This window comes from Octodon degus, unplaced genomic scaffold (assembly GCF_000260255.1).
Source record: "Octodon degus isolate 3935 unplaced genomic scaffold, OctDeg1.0 scaffold00086, whole genome shotgun sequence".
Lineage (NCBI taxonomy): Eukaryota > Metazoa > Chordata > Mammalia > Rodentia > Octodontidae > Octodon > Octodon degus.
The window spans coordinates 7,012,106-7,031,303 of NW_004524662.1; the positions used below are offsets into that span (position 1 = coordinate 7,012,106).

At 36.7% G+C, this 19,198-nt stretch overlaps 1 protein-coding gene across 4 annotated transcripts in view; it reads right to left on the reverse strand.

The window, feature by feature from the left end:
* Window positions 1-7,373: 7,373 nt before the first annotated feature.
* Window positions 7,374-19,198, reverse strand: part of Akap6 (A-kinase anchoring protein 6) — a 425,557-nt gene continuing 413,732 nt past the window's right edge. For 3 of the 4 annotated variants that reach the window (XM_004637098.2, XM_023721809.1, XM_023721811.1), the window contains 2 exons: window positions 15,547-18,948; window positions 7,374-9,957 (listed from right to left, as the gene is read on the reverse strand). In XM_004637098.2, the coding sequence (XP_004637155.1) occupies window positions 15,589-18,948 (3,360 nt within the window). In that variant the 3' untranslated portion in view covers window positions 7,374-9,957; window positions 15,547-15,588. The remainder of the gene's footprint in view (window positions 9,958-15,546; window positions 18,949-19,198) is intronic. The other variant, XM_023721810.1, reaches the window with a different exon arrangement.

The following is a 19,198-nucleotide window of genomic DNA, read 5'->3' on the forward strand; positions in this document are numbered from 1 at the left end:
CAAGAAAACAATGTCATTATCTATACATCAGATCTTTTTTTAATCAGCAATCTGTGAAAATTGGATAGTGACTACAATTTGAATTATCTACTGTTTAGCTTCTTTCAAAAGCCTAGCTGAGACCCTCTGCAGGAACCACCAATCAATCACTCATCATTAGATTCTCCAAAATGCAACTGTGTTGGGTCATCAGTTCTCTGTAAGCTTGTTATAAGAAATAGTGCTGTGTGGATTTCTTTTGTTGTCAAAAGATTTAAATTATATTATTTACATGCCATTAACTGGATATAAAATAATTTTTTCCCAAAATTCAGGCGCAAGAGGAAGATACTCTTTTCATTAGACAAATATTCTCATTGCTCATGTTTCCTTTACCTAGACTGCTGGGAAGCTCAGGGTGAATTTCTATACTTAGTTTCAGTGTTTTTCCTTAATCTGGCTCTTCATTATTTCTTCACCATTTTTATTTTTCAACCTACATGTGTTTTATCGTTTCCCTTTGTAATTTTGTTGTAAGCTGCATCCATTGACGCATTGTGTTTGGAAGTAGGAAGTGTATAAATATATATGAAAAACATCATCTCTTCTACATAGATGGGTAGTAGATCAAGCACTAATTGAGGGCTGTGTCAGAATGGGTGGACTATGTTACCTAGCTAAAGACTAACCTGTGATATTTGTCGTCCAGACTCCTAGGCTCTCTGTGAGGTCTACTGAACCAGAATCAAAGTGGAAATTTAGAATTCTTACTTTCACAAGCTCTTCAAGTGAATCTTCTGCAAGTGCAGTGTAAGAATTCCTGACTTAAATGATCCTCTAGTTGATGCAAATGTATAATTCTCTCCCTAAGTTGTTAAATTGCCTTCCAGAGGAAGGCATAGCTTATGTTTCACCAGAGGTTTCTACAGCACTAGCAAGATATTCATTTACATATTCATGAAGGACTTGGTTGATTAAAATGTTTGCAGAAAAGTCACTATCAGTGATCCTGAAAGGAAGAGGAAATGTGGAAAGTTTTACTTTGAACTATGTGTGAGTTGCGGGAGTCTTGGTATCAGTGGGAACAGAAAATGTTTAAACAGCACTTCAAAGGAATATTGGGAAGTAGTGTTTCACACTTTTCTAGTAGTGTCTGAAAGATGAGACAGAGGGAGAGAGAGAGAGAGAGAGAGAGAGAGAGAGAGAGAGAGAGAGAGAGAAATAAAATATTAAACAAATATGAAAATGTCAGTGCCATTACTTGAGATAGACAATGGTATAAAAAATGGAAAATACTGGACTTTAAAATATCAAGACCTAACAAAAGCACCAGTTGGTAAGAGAAAAAAATTAAGTAAGTACATCTAATATTCCTCAGAAAGCAAAGGTAGTGATGAAATACTGGAAGTATACCCCTAGAAGTGAGTTGAAACTATGGGAGTAAAGAACTCACAAAAGGTAGAGGAAGAAGGAAAGCTTTGAAGGAAACCTGGAAGAAAAATTTTAGTAGACCAAGGAGGAAGGGAACACATGGGTCAAGAAGGAGAATTCAGGTATGAAAAAACAAAAGAATGGCTTTTAAGAGAAGTGTTAAGCTTGAGAAGCTTCTTTACTGTTGCATTGGATTATAATTTCCTGAGGGACTGTGAATCTCAAAGTGTCTTACTTTTATTTTTATAGTGTTGTGTAAATCTTAAATTATTTTCAAATAAAAGTTAAAAATCAGTATCTATTGCTATTATATAAGTGTTTATAGTTGCTATATTGCCACTGATGAAATCCAACAAATATAATCTAAGAACTTTTTGGTATTTTAGAAAATATCTCTAGAAGATAATGAGAAATTCGGAGGTAAGATTTTACAAAGTGTTACTGAGGTACTTATGCTTAGAGCTAGTATATCTTTGGGGGAAAAAAGACCCATGTAAAGAAAAGTCACATAAAAGATGCTAGGCATCAGCAAAACCTTCATTTTATTTCATTAAATAGAACTTTAATTTATACTTTTACTTCATAGAATTTTTTCTCTACTGCATTTTCGGATATGAAACAAAATAAGTGTATGAGAAATTATGTATTTTAGGATATTTCTCAAGCAAAATATAATGATAAAAATGTACGTTCCCACTAGAACATTAATTTCATCTTTCATAATTAACTATTGCATTTTTCTTTCATCAGGCTCTGACCTTTAAGGTGTTCCTGTTGTGTGTTTTTAATGTCTAACTTTTCTAGAAAATGTGCAGAGGTCATAATGAGGCATAATTATATACAGTATATAATTTTATTTGGCCTTTTTCAAGTGCTAATTTAGCTATCATTTCTTCCTATAGAATTTTTATAAGAAATATATTTTAAAATAAAAGTCTGTCCTTTAGTTGTGGCATGAGTTATATATTCAATAATTAAATACAGAGAGAAAATTTAGCAATGTATATATGGATGGTAAGTAAATACTGCAGATAAATTCTTATTTATCTAGATGGCAAATGAGCTTTAAAAGTAGCTTATTTCCCTCCATATGGCAAATCTCATACGTGGTGAACATGTAAAAATAGGAGTGTTTCCCAAGTAGGTAAGGAGGTTTTACTGTACAAAACTTGCCATGAGCATCATTAGTCATTTGAGATTGGCAGGTAAGAGAACACAAATAAAAGGCCTGATTTGACTTTCACATCATTTTAATTGTAAGATAAATTTCAGCACCTTGGCTTTCTATATAAAAGGATAACTTAAAACAAATGAACAGATCAGTAAGCAAACACTCACACAGGAGGAATTGTTTGTTTTGAATTGGTTACTTAGGATAAGTAACTTGATCAACTAATAGAACCTGACTAATTCTATAAACCTCAGAGCATTTTTTATAAGCCAGTGGTTAGGGAATATTGGGATTTAAAGAGGATCTTAAGCATTTTTATGTTCCTAATGCCTTCAATCATTTTAAATCCTTGAATACATTTTGCTGATTAATATTTTCTATCTACAATGTCTCATTTGTTTAAAGAGTTGGGTTTTTTAAATGACAGGTTAATTGTAAGTGAAATACAATAAATTCTTAAATAATTTTAGCATCATTTCTTATTACATAATGTATTTATTCATTTGTAGAACATTAATAAAATCCATTGTTATATGTCTTCATGGTTTGGGAAAGATTCCAAATTTACATCTGGGGATTCTTGTCAAATTTTCCCACATAAAATGAAGAGGGAGAGAGAGAACAATGGAAGTATATCAAATTGATAAACATGACAGCTTACATGGTAGAGACACAAAAAGCTCTGTGTACACCTGGAGCATCTTGGTGTTCCACATCTTTTGACTCTGTGATTAACACTGAAGAATGTTACCTGAGATAAATCATTAATATTGGTCATTTTCCAGTATAATGAGACCAAGTTCTGTTACACTTTACATTTGTTTTTTGAATTCACTTGTTTTCTGAGGAACATATTCCCCAGAAATCTCAAGCTCTTTGTGACTATGGATCATCTGGAGCTGTCCATCTGGGGGATGCACAGGGTTGATTATCTTGATCTTTGGGACCCCTTTCTCAGGTTTTCATTAACCTCATCTAAGCAAGAGATTATAAGTCTCAGATTCAGTGATTTCCTTAACATGGAATCTTATGATTTGTAACTAATAATGAAGTATAGAATTTAGGAATAAATGTTTGGTTTAAGAATGAGTCAGATAGGCTTTAAAGTTACCCTTAAGCAATGCCACTGCATCACCTACATTAAGATACCTTCTTTGACTGAGAGAAAAAAGAGCACTCTTTGCACCAGAAATTCTTTAATGCTGTGGCTGAGGGCAAGAAAGTCTGCCATGTCTAAATATGTCTACCTTAAAATCCATGTTGAATGAAATTAATCCCCAATTTGGTAATATTAAGAGTTTGGGGTCTTTGGGGGGTGATTAAGTTATTAAGCTGAATCTCTCAGGAATGAGATTAGTACCCATATAAAAGAAGTCCAAGGGAGATTTTCCATGAATACTTCAAGCATTAGAAGAGGCAGGAAGATGTCACCATCCATGAAGCAGAAAACTGACCCTCAGCAAACACTGAGTCTTCTGTTGCCTTGATCTTAGTCTTCGCAGCCTCAACAACTTTATGCAATACATTTCTTTTGTTCATAAATCTTTGCGTATTTTCTTATAACAACTCTAATAGATTAAGGCAGTATCATATATATGTACACATTCCATGTTCCATGCACTGCAATAGGAAGGAACAAAGATCCACTATGCCCTGATTTACTTCAAAATCTGAGGACAAATAAGCTCTGCATGATTTCTGCTTTGACGAGAGCCCATTAATGTAGAGTCAGCATGGTCTGAAAGCAATGAGCACAGTGCCTTTGCCAGAGAAACCTTACTATTGTTGATCTAACCTTCACATATCATTTTATGTTTTGCTCTGGAAATGTAAGTATGTGGCAAGTCTTGAATTAAAAGGCCATTTCTATATGGACAATATGTGATTGTTTTAAAGAAATGGCTAAAAGGCTTCCTTAAGTGTTCCTTTACCAGCCATGTGGTGGTGGGAGGGGGCAGTACTATCACAGGTGAAGTCACAGAAAAAATGAAAAAAGATTGTTTCTATTGAAAGCCTTTTATTCAATAAAAGTATATCCACCTACGGACATAGCAGGGATTGTGTTGAATACTTATTTCCTTGGTACATTCATTTTTATTTATGATCAGCAATCAGGAGATGAAGATGTACAAGATATAGTCTTCTTATCATGGCTTTACCTTTGTTAGGGGTGAAAAATAAATTAAAAAAAACATGAAATGGCCTAGTTTAATTATTTGAGTTGCTTTCGAAAACATTTAGTGAAAGAATTCCAATTTATTGGTATATTGAGGCTAGTTTAGTTTTGTCAATTTTTCTGATGATTTTGACTGAATTAATTAGTCTCTAATTGACTGACTAAATCAATCAGTGAAAGCAGTGAACTAAACTTAAATCCTTAAACTACAGATGTGGAATAATCTTTTATTTTATGAAACAAAACAACAACAACAAAAAACCCACATTTCAATTTTCTAATGTAGTGAGAAGCTGAAATTGAGAATGCAGTAAAATATAGAAAGAAAAATACAGCAAATTCTATGTTTCATTGATTCTGAAAACTGAAATCTATGTACTGCTAAGAAAATTGCATCAGAATTTAGACAGCATTGATCAGGGATCAGAAAACTTTCTGTAATGGTCCAGATAGTAAATGTTGTAGGCTTTCCAAACCATATGTTGTTTTTGTTTCAACTAGGTAACAGTGGTTAGAGGGTACGAGCAGTCATATTTTAATAAAATATCATAGGTTTTAAACTATACACGGTAGTTTTTGTTTCAAATATGTAACTGTGGTCAGTGTAAAATCAGCCATACATAAACAATGCATGTGGCTGTGCTCCAATAAAACTTTATTTATGGACACCAAAATTGAATTTCATACAATTTTCACACATCATGAAATATTCTCTTGTTTGTATTTTTTTCAGATAAAAATCATTCTTAGCTCACAGGTCAACCAAAAACATACAGTGTGCTTGAGCTGGCCTATGCAGCCAGCTTTGCTCACCTTTGCTGTAGACCAATGAGCTGTACCAAGAAGTCGTGACCTTCAAGACATAGCTAGAATGTCAGTGACTCATTCTCTCTTCAGGAAAGTGTTGAACAAAATGTCACCCACGTGCTACACTTCACAAAAGCAGTTTACACTGAGTTGAATGAGCAAACAACAGAACCTACCAATATTTGGGATCATTCTGCAAAACTGGTTTGGATGCTACAGAATTTCCAGTGTTATGAAAGACAACAGAAAGGAAGGATAAAATCATAGGACATTGTTCAGGATTAAGACAACACAAAAATTTTAAGCAATCATAGAGTCTTTGTTTGGTTCCTGGATTAAAAGAAAAATAAATGAAAAAGGACATTGTTTGGGCATTTAGAGAAGTTTTAATACAGATTACCAGATAATAGTATTGTACTAATGTTACATTGTTCAGTATGAAGATGGCATAGCAGATTTGTAGAAAAATGCCCTTGTTTTTAGGTGAGATATCCAGAAATTTTACAAATGAAGTGTCACACACTACACAACCATGACCATCCTGTGGTCTGCAAACTGGACAAGAAAAGGTGGGTCATTCACTCTATTTTGGTATTTTCATCAAGTTTGTACCCATGAATTACAGAATGGGTAAAAGTTAAACTGGATGAAATAATCAACAAAATCATCAGACTCAGGTTATTAAAACTCTTCAATTTACATTGTTCTTTTGTTGCCTAAGATGCATATTTATTTAGTAACCAAAAACCTGAAAAATACTTTTTTCTGTAATTAAAACCTCTTCACCACTTCTATTAGTCAGATTCAAATCTTTTGCATACTCCTTTGCTCACCAAATTTTTGAAAATGTAGACTAGCTAGATACAAAACAAAGTAAATATGGGCATAAAAGTCATAATCACAATATTCAAGGACATGGAAGGCACTTTCAAGAGAAAAACTGTAAACCCTTTGGAGATAGAAACCATATTTTAGTTGCCTTTGTATATCTGATGCCAAACACAGGGCCTCATACAAGGAACCATTCAATGAATGTTGAACAACTGAGTGAATATATGTAAATGAATATATGAATGAATGAAGATGGACCCTGTTTTCTAAGGATACAGGTTAGGTTTGGATTCAATGGGAGGAAAAGATTCAAGATGACTCTAGCACTGGACTGGGCCGCTGAAAGAAGTCATGAATTCTTATTGACTTATTTATTTGTTTATTTATTGAAATTTACAATAATAGAATAAACATATATCTTGAATATATTTTTAGAGAAAACTTAGCACTTAAATGTCCACTTTTTTATATGTATTGTGATGACAGTTCCTCAGTTTGTAGGATTCTGTCTGTTAACATTCAGGTTGAAATGGATCTGAAAATCATGACACAGGAAGGGGGGTTGGAGGTACAATGGCAGGGGAGAATGAGTAACTGGTCTGGATTATCTTCAGGTTTGCCCTGAGACATGGGGAGGAAAAGTACTCTGAGTTCCTCTGTAAGACAGAATAAGGATCAGTAAAGGTGGAATTGGGCACACTCTACAGCCTTTTAGCAGCTTAAGAAATAACATTCTAATAGCAACATGCCCACCAGTGGAACAGTTCTCCTGTTACAACAGGTAACAAAACACTGTCACAGGCAGAGTTGTGACTGTTTCTAAGGGTAGTTGGGGCAGCAGCATCTACATGACACGTGAGATTGAGGTTATTCCATCTTCTCCAACCAGAAAAAGTGTTGTTCACTAAGCCCAAAAGTCAGTCTACAAACCTGGTGTTAATATTAAGCAGATAACGCATACTTTCAACACCTCAACAGATAAACAGAACATTGTGGTCAATTCATTCTGTAAATGTTTTTTACCAATAGGTGAAGACTTGACATTAGTTACTATCCAAGAAAAATTTATGTTATTTTAGAAGGCAAAATAATACCATGTCCAAACAGTAGTCCAAAATACTCTTAGGTAGTTCAAAGACTAGGATTTATTTTTTCTCTACATGCCAGATCACTCTTTCTGTATACTCTATTAGTGTCTCAAGCCTAGCTTATTTTCTATAGCTGCTTCTGAACTAGACAATTATCCTTAATCTCTTACAAAGCCTCTGGAACACTGCAACTAGATGTCTGCTACAACCCCTTCAGAACAAATTACTAACTATTCAAAAATCTAGAATGAGTCACCCATTTAGAAATATATATATGAAAAAGATTAGTATGGGCATAAAAATACAAACAATATTGAAGTGGTAGGATTTTAGGTAAGCAGTGTTTAAATGTTCTTGGTGCAGTGCTAATAAAGTTCTAATTACAAATCGAATTAGGTGCAAAACAAAGACTCTACAAGGCTTCCTTACTACCTAACCACCCACACACAAAAGTTCCAATTTAGCTTTTCAAAAGAGCCTTCAGTAAGTCCTCCCGATTGATCTTTTCTTATTACCCTTGTAATAAAGCTCTGCTACTATTTTGTCTAACGCTCTGTTCTCTTCTAACTCTCATTCTTCTTCCTTGTCCCTCTCTGCTGTTCCTCTCTTGGCTCTTCTTTCCACTCTACTTGCTCTTCTCCATCCCTAAGACAATGCCTGCGCGCCATACGCATGCTCACTTCATCCCTAATGTAGGCACTCCTTTGGAGGGTAGGGCCTTTGTTCTTCATTGCATTCCCTGAATCTAGCATAGTGCTTTGCAGGTAAAAGATGGCAGATGAATGAATGATTGTCATCTCTGTGGCACATGAATCCCTAACACTCTTTCCTTTTTTGAAATCTGATAGAAATTGATTATACACTGTGTGCGATTTTATATTGCATCATATCTTCTTCTAGTCATGTTCATGTTTTAGTAGAGGTTTCTCAAGATGAGATATATATCATCCAAGTTATTTGATTCAATACCTTTTAGCAAATTTTTATTGAATACCTACTGTGTGTCAGGCACTTTAGTAGGAATTATAAGGTAAAAGCTGTATTTATCAAGAGTCAGTGAAGACCAAATGTAATATTTCTCTGCTGATTTCTTTTACACAAAATAAATATACCTGAAATCTATGGTCTAAATAAAAATAATAGTAAAATTTCTGTACTTTCATACCATCTTTTTCTCAAGCTTGTTCAAAATAATTATTTAAAATAAATTAAGACATACAAGATATCCTGAAATCTAACATTAAACCATTAAAAAGTAGAAATAAAAAGTCTAGTATAACTTTAAATTATTTTAGGAGAACTGGCCTTTTGTCATTTGCTGTTCCAAGATCTCTCTAGAGGCCAGAAAACTTTTGAAAATTATAAATAAAGGTTTATGTCTAGTCTGTAGTTTATTTTTAAGCTTCTTATACAATACGGGTATTTTGGAAGCTGCTACATCATTTTTTCATAGAACCAGATGTGACAATTTGGTAAAGACACAGGTAGAAGAGATCACTAATTTTCCTTTTCCCCCAATAGACTTTTTATTATGCCAATTTTAATTATCATGCAATCTAATGGATTTAAGGCTTATATTTTCCACATCACTAGACATCACAAACATGAAAGCATTTGTACTGTCATTATACATCAATGTTTGTACTTGGTTATACATATATACAGAAATTATTCACACATCTTAACCTTGCTATTTCCTCCTTTCAAACCAACATAATTTTACCATGAAAGCAGCTTTTTAATAAATGGTATAAGAAATACAGCAAGGCACACTTAAAAAAAAGACAAAATTCTTTCATTACCACTTCAAGAAGCATAAAAAACAAAAATATTGTACATAAATCTGGTACATAATTTAATAGTAGAATGTCACCAATTTATAATATACCACACTATTATAGTTATTTCTCGAAATGCTGTATAGATTATGAAAATTAAATAAACAGAATGGCAGCTTTGAGAGTTACTCAATTTTGAAAGGATCAATGTTTCTTGTCTGTGCTGCAATCAAATCAAATATTAGTTTTTCAGGTAAGCCTCTTTCAATAAACATAGGCAACATACCATAGAAAAATCCAGATTTAAACATGGAATTGGTCAAATACTGGTAGGGGCCTCATTCCAGACAGGTATGTTTAATGGACCATCAACTTTGTGAATGGCAGAACTTTAAAGAGGAGATGGGCAGGGGAGGAGGCAAACAGAAAGGTCTCGCTGGAGAGAGAGGGATGGTAGAGGTAGCTTGGGACAGGAATCCACGGGAGGACAAGCAGCTTTGCTGAACTTCAAAGACGATCACCTAAAGAGAACCAGCGCACACATCCAGATCACAAGGCTCCTGTGGATGAACTGCATTCCGAAGGAGGATTCATCTTGGGAACATCAATGTGACAAAAGGCAGTGAGGACGTGATGAAACCGGAGACCAGCCCAGGGCAGGAGGATGAAGCCAACCCTGAGTTGCAGCCAGACTATCTATTAGAAAAAAAACAACATTTCAGAAAGATCTTTTTCACTTATAAAACCAAATTCCCACAAGCTGTTATCTGGGGACTATCTACAGATGTTCTTAAATTAACATTTATTTATTTATTTATTTATTTATTTATTTATTTATTTATTTAATGTATTTGATATAGGGTCTCATTATGAAGCTTGGCCTCGTAGTGATCCTCTTGCTTTCAGCCTTTCCAGCATTATGATTACAGGTGTGTGCCACCACACCCAGTCTCAGTAGCAGCTCAGCGCTCCTGGGGGTGGGGCCTGCACAGTGTGTGATGCAGGGGATTGAACCCTAGTCCTTGAGCTTGCCTAAGCAGGCGTTTAGTCTGCTGAGCTATCTCGCTGGCCCTGATGTTCTCAAATTAGAAGATATTCAAAATATAAATAATTACTTCAGTAGCCCATAGTTCACATTACTTACAAAAAACATTACATCAGAGCTTGAAAAATATATTGTTTCTTTTTCAAGAGACATAATGTCAAATAAAATGAGAAAAATCAAGTTTGAACTTTTCTCCGAGCCCTTGGTGAGTTGGGTGACTCAGTTTTAAACACTCAAGATGGCTTCAAATCTATGTGAAAATGTGAAGCAGCGGGTGCCAAGTGATTAGCAAAAGCACTCACAATGATTCAAAGACTAAGAAGCTGAGCTCTCAGATTTAACCCTCCTTTTAATGACTATATGAGTGATCTTAAACAATTTGACTCTTATTTAGTGGTAAAGTATAATGGTAGTCCTAAAGGCTGAAGCCCCTTTCCTATAAAAGGATATAGTGGAGACTTCTGGCTCGAATAATAGTGTATTTCATTTAAGGTAGATAAGCATTGTGGAAAGGAAACTGATTCAATTATTTTTGTACATGTGTTGTCTGGCACCAGTTTGTTTCAAACTCAGTGTGTCCTGCACATTTCTAAATGGCTAAAAGCAATTGGCCAAATGTGAGGGATACCTGAATCCTAGGTTCAGGCAGTGCAGGAAACAATTACTTCATTTTCTCTCACTACCTCTCAAAGCAGGCTTTTGCTTGTTTGAGTTTAAATTCTGAGGTCTGATAGCAGGTTGTTTTCCTTTCTGTCTGCAGCTAAATATTTTCATTCTCTCTGTCTTGCTTTCTCATTTTCATACAATATTGTGACTTACATAAGATCTAGAGAAACATTAACAAAAATGGGATTGTTGGGAGCCCCAGGAAGCTGCACAGGGTTGAAAAGTTAACAGGAAATGGAGAGAGAAAGACAGACAGGAACAGATGTACCAAAGCATGGTACAGTAAAATAATGCAGTAACTCCAGAAAGCATGGTACATTGTTCAAATGCTAAAGACGCGACTCATCTAGAATCTGGCCACTGAGTGGGGAATCCTTAGGTGAAGCAAATTCGGTCTTACTAAAGTAAGCAGGCATTTAAATTCAATCTGGATAATCAATTCTTTCAATGCGGTCTACTTAGAAACAGGCAGACAAAACTGACGGAGGCACAAATCTGGTTATGTGTGAAACAGACAGAGACAGAGACAGAGACAGAGACAGAGACAGAGACAGAGACAGAGACACAGAGAGACAGAGAGATACACAGAGAGTCAGAGAAAGACTGGAGACACACACATACAGAGAGAGAGAGAGAGAGAGAGAGAGAGAGAGAGAGAGAGACAGAGACAGAGACAGAGACAGAGACAGAGACAGAGACAGAGTGACAGACTATGTCCAATAACATCTTTGTCATTTACCATGGCAGGTCTTGTTATTTAGAATTGTGGGGTAATTAAAAAACACATTTAGCAGAATCTTGATTTATTGAAGTGATTCCCCAATTAAATTTGATAAGATTGCATCTGTAGTTTCTAGTTCAAAATTAATACAAAATCCCAAAGGTAGTTGTTTTTTGTTTGTCTGTCTGTTTATTTTGAGACAGGGTTTTGTTTTGAAGTACAGGCTGGCTTTGAATTCACTAGCTAGCCCAGATTGGCCTCAAATTCTCAATGATTCTCCTGCCTCAGTCTCCAGTGAGCTAGGGGTACAGGCACATGCCACCACACCCAGATGCAAAGGTAGTTTCTTAAACCTCAGTGATCATTTTTGGGAAATATCAGTGTCAACCCTATTAAAAGAATGAGAATTTGTATTCCCATGAGAAATGTTTGCTCTTTTAGCCTTCTCAGTTTGAAAAACTCAGCAGCTCTTTTAACTGTATGCGAGGATACTTGAGCATGTGTAAATACAAATAATTGCCTTAAATTTACAGGCTACCAACACACACTTAAAGACTAGTAAAGAAAGAAAGACAGTGAAGATAAAAGTTCTGAAGAAAACATGAATTCTATATAACAAAGCTCCCCGCTTTAAAAAAATTATTTTTCTTTACATACACCCACACATGCGTGCGTGCGCATGCACGCACACACACACACACACACACACACACACACACACCCCTCAAAGCAAACCCAAAACAAAACAAAACAAAACAAAAGGATACACTGGCTGCATGCGATGAGTTAAATTTTTATACCATAGGATTTATCTAGCCTGAAGTTTAGGGTTAAACCATTCATCAAAGATCAGAGGCTTATGATGAGGATTATGAAGAAATAACTGTCAGAATACAGCAAAAAGATTAGTGCAAAGTACATCTCTTAGGCAGGTCCTAGGAGGCACTCCAGACACACATTATGTGCTTCCTCCAAATTAGGCAGAAAGAGCTGGCTCTATCCAGTTACCTTGCCTTTGATGTGATTTGCTTTAACTGACCTCTCTATTTTTATAGAAACATGACACATAAATGAAAATAGTGAAAAGCACAGCAGTATGCCTGGAAATCAGTGCAAACGCATACTGTTAGATCATGTTAAAGCTTCTCACACAGTTCCAGCAGGCCTTTAATTAGAATGCAGTAAATAAAAACCTTTTCAATTTTTTTTGAAAAAAATTATTTACTGTTGTAGACTGTATCTTCTATTTTATATCTTCTCTGGATGGAATTACGATCATTTCCTCACTGAAAAATTTATTTCAAGAAGAAAAAAATCCCAGAAAATTGAATTAGGCAAATTGTTTTTGTCCTGATAAAAAGAAAATCCCAACTGGTGGTTTTCAAAATAGCTTTTTCTTTTTCTTTTTAGAATCTTGCAGGAAAGCTATCCTCCATAAATAAGCTCCTATAGACATAAAGCCTTCTATTTACTAAATAACTTTAGTGTATATTCTTGAGTTAAATGCTAAAAGATTGTTACTTGTCCCAGCTGATAGTACTTTAATAGTATCTGAGTATTTACATCCAGGAGCCCACTGCCAATGACTAGAGAAAAATTCAGGCATTCAGATGTTTGATTCACATGATACTTAAAGGCCTGCTGGAACTGTGTGAGAAGCTTTAACAAAACAAACAAACAAACAAACAAACAAACAAACAAACCACAAAACTTCCTGAATAGGACCACTAAATATGGCTGCTTAAACAACTCCAGGCTGATGACAGGTCACTTGGGGGCGGTGTAAGTTCTAAAGAAGTAAAATTGTTCCTCTCTTTGCCCAAGATAGAGCCAGGCGTCACTGGGGAGCAACAAAATATTGCTGACTAGCTGATATATTTACGCTGTTCCTGCTTGCAAAATGTGAGGCTTTAACTGCAGCGGCCGCACACTCACTTCCCGTGTGTAGGAAGATGGAGGAGCACATCATTTACATTTGATTTCAATTCTATGTCTCTGTGAAGGAGAGACAAAGCTCCAGAGGATCAGAAAGGCAGACCGCAACCCAGAGGTTTCTCCAGCGCCAGAGCTTCTGGAACTCTCGAGCCTTGCATGACTGGTGGCTTGAGGGTCACAGTCACATGATGTCATGCTCAGACTGCTGTTGCTTCCAAGCTTTTATCCCCTTTCAAAAAACAAAATCAGCCAGGCTCTACCAGTCTTTCTGTGGTGGGGGGCAGAGCTGGCAGTACAATCGATTCTAATAGAACTTGTTTTGAAGCAGCTTACGGAATTGCAGTTACTCTCCCTTAACGGTCAGTTTTACTGCATACTGATGGAGGATGTGATTATAGGGTGGACACGACTCACAGAAAATACATTTCTCTCTCTCTACTTTTGTTCTCACATGCAGCCAATTGTAAATAGAGTCTAAAACACAGAAAATTATCCAAGTTCTACTAGTACATGGGATGGCTTTCTTTAATTTTGCATACTGAATTTATTTTTAGGGTATGTATATATGATATAGATTCCCCCCTCGCTCCCCATTTCTAACAGCTCTACCCAGAATTACACATTTTAATGAGCTCAGGGCACAGGTGCTGCAGGAAAAAAAATAATGATGTTTGCCATTCAGCTTTCAAATTAAATAATGTGTTTTTAAATAGTAACTTTTTTCATAATACATTATGGGAACAACATTTATCTGTCACATTTTAAAAGATGTATTTGTAATAAATGTAAATTACTTTTAGAAAATCAGTAATTAGGCTCATCAAAAAATAAACAATCTGCCACAAAAAAGATAATCTTTAGCACAGTTAAGTATAATAACTGTTATTTGAATAAGTTAACAAATTAGGGTAGATTGCCTCTGTAATTCATTTCCTATAGCACGAGTTTAGGTTACGGCATTAGGCTTCTGGAGTTGGGGGTGGAGATGGCATTAGACACCTTACACTTCGGTGAAATATAACTCTCCTATTTGAAAGCTCAAGTTTTTTCTTTAAACTTGATTGAGAAAGCATATTCATCACTGGGGCTTAGAAATGAGAAATAACAGAATCTTTGTGTCACTTTTAGAGATACATCATCATCTCAGAATTATCAATCAATAGCTGTCTTATTAAATATGAAGAGGGGAATGACTTTCTTAAAAAAAATTTGATGGAAATCAGCCTGTCACCTTCAGGCAAAATTCAAAAATTCTGTTTTTATCAAGACGCCATTAACTTGTCATGTATTCTTTCTGCATTTGCTTTCTGTGCCTGTTCTCAATCTGTGTGTGGATAAATAAGAGCCTCTTCTTTAACATCAACTTTCCCCTCCTGTTTGAATTCTCAGACATGGCCATGATTAGGAGCTGTGACAGCACAGCCTTCCACCGGGGAAGCAAATGTGATGGTAGTTACACTAGACAGGAGCACAAAAGGAAGGCCCGAATCAGGAGCTGCAGCCTTTAGCCTCATCGCTGCTCATCTCCAGGCACTGAAGGGAGTGGGCAGCTCCACACAGGGAACCGAGGTGGGCAGTGCTGCTACGGTGCCTGCATTCTGATCAACGGGTGCAACTGCAATCTGGACAACCTCTTGCTTTTTCTCTTAGTGGAAGAATTTGAGGCCTTAAATTGTTTGATTACTTCCTCAAATTTTTCACTTAGCTTTGCAAGAGTGATGGAAAAAAAGATAATGTCACGAAAAATGTTAATTTTCCACATTCTTTCCTCTTTTGTTTCACAGACACCTAAATGTAAAAGAAATACTGATAAACATCTGCCTGTGTCTAGTCATACTGATAACGTTTTCTTCTATGAGAGTTTTGTTGAGGCAAATTCCTGTTTTGTTTTGTTTTTCTAAAGAGGACTTATACGTACCTTTCGATGAGAGGATTTTCATGCTTGGGGAGGAGTTACATTCTACCTATGCATATTTCTATGTGGTTCTGGAAGATTTTCTTCACAGGTTAAAGATTTGGGGCTGGGATGCAATGCAGTTTTGTCTTTTGGCTGATTTGCCTTCAAGGACAGGTCCCGGACCTTGGATTTGGCTGAAGCAGCATTGTGTTCCTCTGGCACTCCTGGTTCACCTGGCTTTCCTGAATGCTCCTTTTCACAAGTCACCTTTGAAGGGATAAATTCTGAGTTTTCTGCATGGCCACTGACAGTTTGGGGCACATCATCTACTACCTTTCTAATGTAAGCTTCTCTCTGAGTGGGAGGTATTGAAAGAGCCACCATGTCTGTATCATCAACTAATAGAGAACTGTCACTGAATTTAGAAGAGCTTGGCGCTGCTTGGGGTGGCATTTCAGCTTCCTCAGTGACTGCAGATTCTTCCAGAGGAGCACTAGAGAAACAGGGCTCCTCGGCATTAGGGTCATCCTCAACACAGGCCTCAAAGAAACATTCAATGTCTTCCTTTTCATCTAAGCCAGAGTCGATTGTGTCTGGTAGCAATGGAGTATTGCTTTTCTCTTCTATGTAATTGGTGACCTCCCCACAATCACTGTCATGAGATGAAAGGGACAAGTAGGAATAAAAGTCTCCTTTTCTCAAATGGATGGGACGGTGAGAATGTTCTAATACTTTCTCCTTGATCTGAGTTAATGAAGTGGGAGCAGCCACTTCATTTTCAGGTTGAGATTTACTTTTTAGAGCTGTTGAGGCCATGTCAATAATTTCCTTAACGAAGTCGTGGACAGAACAATCTTCAGCATGCTTCTGATGGGAAGCATCTGACTTACAGTTGCAACAGGAAGCACTGTTACTGACAGCAGCCGTTTCTTTTGTTTCATTTTGGTCAAGTGCTGGGCAGCGACCAGCAGAATTTTCATCTGCACTTGGTGTATCATTAGATCCCACTACATCACAGTCTTGTCTGTTGTTAACTCTGCTTTCTAAAGCCAGTTCTGGGAAAGACTTCTCAATGGGAGTGCAACTGTCCCTCTGGTTTTCAAAAGGGTGGTGATTTGCACAGTCCTTTGGAAGATGCCTAACATTTGGAGGACCAAAGTCCTTTCCAGTAATATTTGAATCATCTGAAACATCCATAGATTCCTTATACTTACAATGCTCACTTTCTGAAATCTTCTTCCCACTTGAACTAAGATGCTCTGATGCCTTTGAAATTCTACTCAGCTTCTCTTTTGGCCTTTCTGGAATACTTTCAATATTGCCATTTTCCATATCTGCCACATGCGGATCTTTATTAACTTTGGAAATATTTTTCTTGTTTTCACTCTTTGTTCCTAACTCATGGGTATGGGGTGAATTCTTACTATTTCCATTATTTTCAGAGAGGCATTTTATGGAGTCGTTTAGGAGGGTCTCAATATTCAGGGTATCAGAGGGATTGGTCATCTCACTACTGCTTACATCTTCATTGCCTTTTATTTCTTCACTGAGATTGCACCGTTTCTTATCTCTCGTCAAGGACAGTTTTGGCCTAATCCAGGTCTGCAACTCATTCTTTATGTAGTCCAGTCCTGACATCAGGTTACATTCTTCATAAATCTCATCATCTGTTGCAATGCTGGAGTCATCGTCCTCATCTTTGATGCACAGCTCTTCTTCAGTCAAGGTGAGCGTAGAGCTAGAGAGAAGGTCACTGTCATCTTCATCATCAGTGCAAGCCGAGGTGCATGAGACATTAACAATCATGCTGACATTGACATCACTTTCATCGGCCACAGAGCGATTAAGGCGCTTCCTAAAAGATGCATTTGATTCTGGGATCTTGTTCTTGTGTAACACAATGTCCTCTGAGCAAAGAGAGAGCTCATCACTGCTGCTAAGTTCTGTGAGAGATGCTGCTGAGTCTTCATTGATAGACGATGCTATGTCCAGGGACATTTGGCCAGTATAGGACATCTTTTGGGAGCTGCTTTGAAGAGTGATATCAGAAACACTTCGCTTTATCTTTTGCTCTGAGGGACTCTGGATATTCTCCAAACGATTTAGAAGATCTAATGTTCTTTTACTCAGTTCACCAACTGAGCCACTGCTCACACTTATGTTTCCAGAGCTGTGACAGCTGAAAAGGTCTTCATTGCTTTTATAGGATGTCAACCAACTTTCTAAAGAAGTACTGCGCTGGAGACTGTCACTGCCATTTTTAAAGATACCCAGTCCAAATAAATCACCACCTGGTGAAAGAGACTCAATAGAAGAACTACGAGATAAAAGGGAGAATTGTTTGGCATTCTGAATGCCAGTGAATGCCTTTTCTATATCGCCACTCTTATATGAGTTGTGATCCATTTCATGGGATGCACTTGCCAAAACCTTTTCATGGGGTGATGCATCTGCTTGTAACTCTGAAGCCTGGTGTTTAGATTTGCAGGATTTTTTATCAAAATAAAAACTACAGAGAAGGGGATCCTCCACATGTGACTTTTCACTCTGTGACTGTTTCATTATCATTGGTAATTTGAGTTTTGAGCCTTGGAGGTATGAGTAATCATAAAATGTAAACACACCATGTTTTCCTTGTAATTCTTCTCCCAAACAATCAGAGGTATGTTTGGTAACACTGTTTAAATCTCCAACTTTTGCATTTACACAACCCACTGGTGAAATGGATGACTGAGAACTATTTGGAAGCTTAACGCATTCTTCCTCATCTTTAAATTTTTGCTTTAACACATTAACTGCATCTCTCACTTGTGAGTCCAGATGTTCAGTTTCAGGGTTATGTGGGGACCCATCCACCACACTGAGCAAGCACATTTCAGAGTTGGTAGTCATTTCAGTGTCTCCTTCACTGACGATTCCACTCTCACTGCCAGAATTCTGGCTTGTGTCTCCACTGTGGCATGGGCAAGGCTTTACCAAATTGGGACCTCCTAAAATATCTGGCAAAGATTTGGTAGATGAAAATGAAGAGTCTTTACTAAGACTCTTTGTCAAAACACTAGGCTGTGTCATGCTAGTAAAGTTTGGATTGTTTTTCAGAAAAGGTAGGTGGTTGTCCTCACAGAGTTCAATGTTGTGGAGGCTGTACACTTGGTAAATATGTGGACTTGAGGGTGCAGTGATATGTGAGGGATACTGAGAGGCCCCATGGTCTCCTGCCCCCTCCTCATAACCGGGATCCTCATTACTTGTCTCTTCACACTTCAAGGAAGGCATGGTGGGTTGGGGTTCTTGATCGAGGTCATTTGGTTGTTCATTCAAACTAATTAAGTTGTTACTTATATCTGTTTCATCCCATTCCAAGGCATCTTCACTCATCCCATTTAGGTCCATTAAGCCAGGATCAATCACATTCAGGGTCTCCTATGAAAGAAAAGAGCAGTAATGGAGAATTAAGGAACACAAGTAGAAAAGTTTTATGCATTCAAAATCTCTTGGAAGTCAGGAAAGAAAATTGCATGAAACATGAAATTTAAAGACAGCAATCATTAACTTATTCTTCTGTGGAATAACATCTTAAAATTAATAGAATGGTATTTTCTATCAAGTAATTTGTCACCAAAGGCAATACCATTGTTATGCACCTATTATTTTGTTATGAGATTTTATTTTG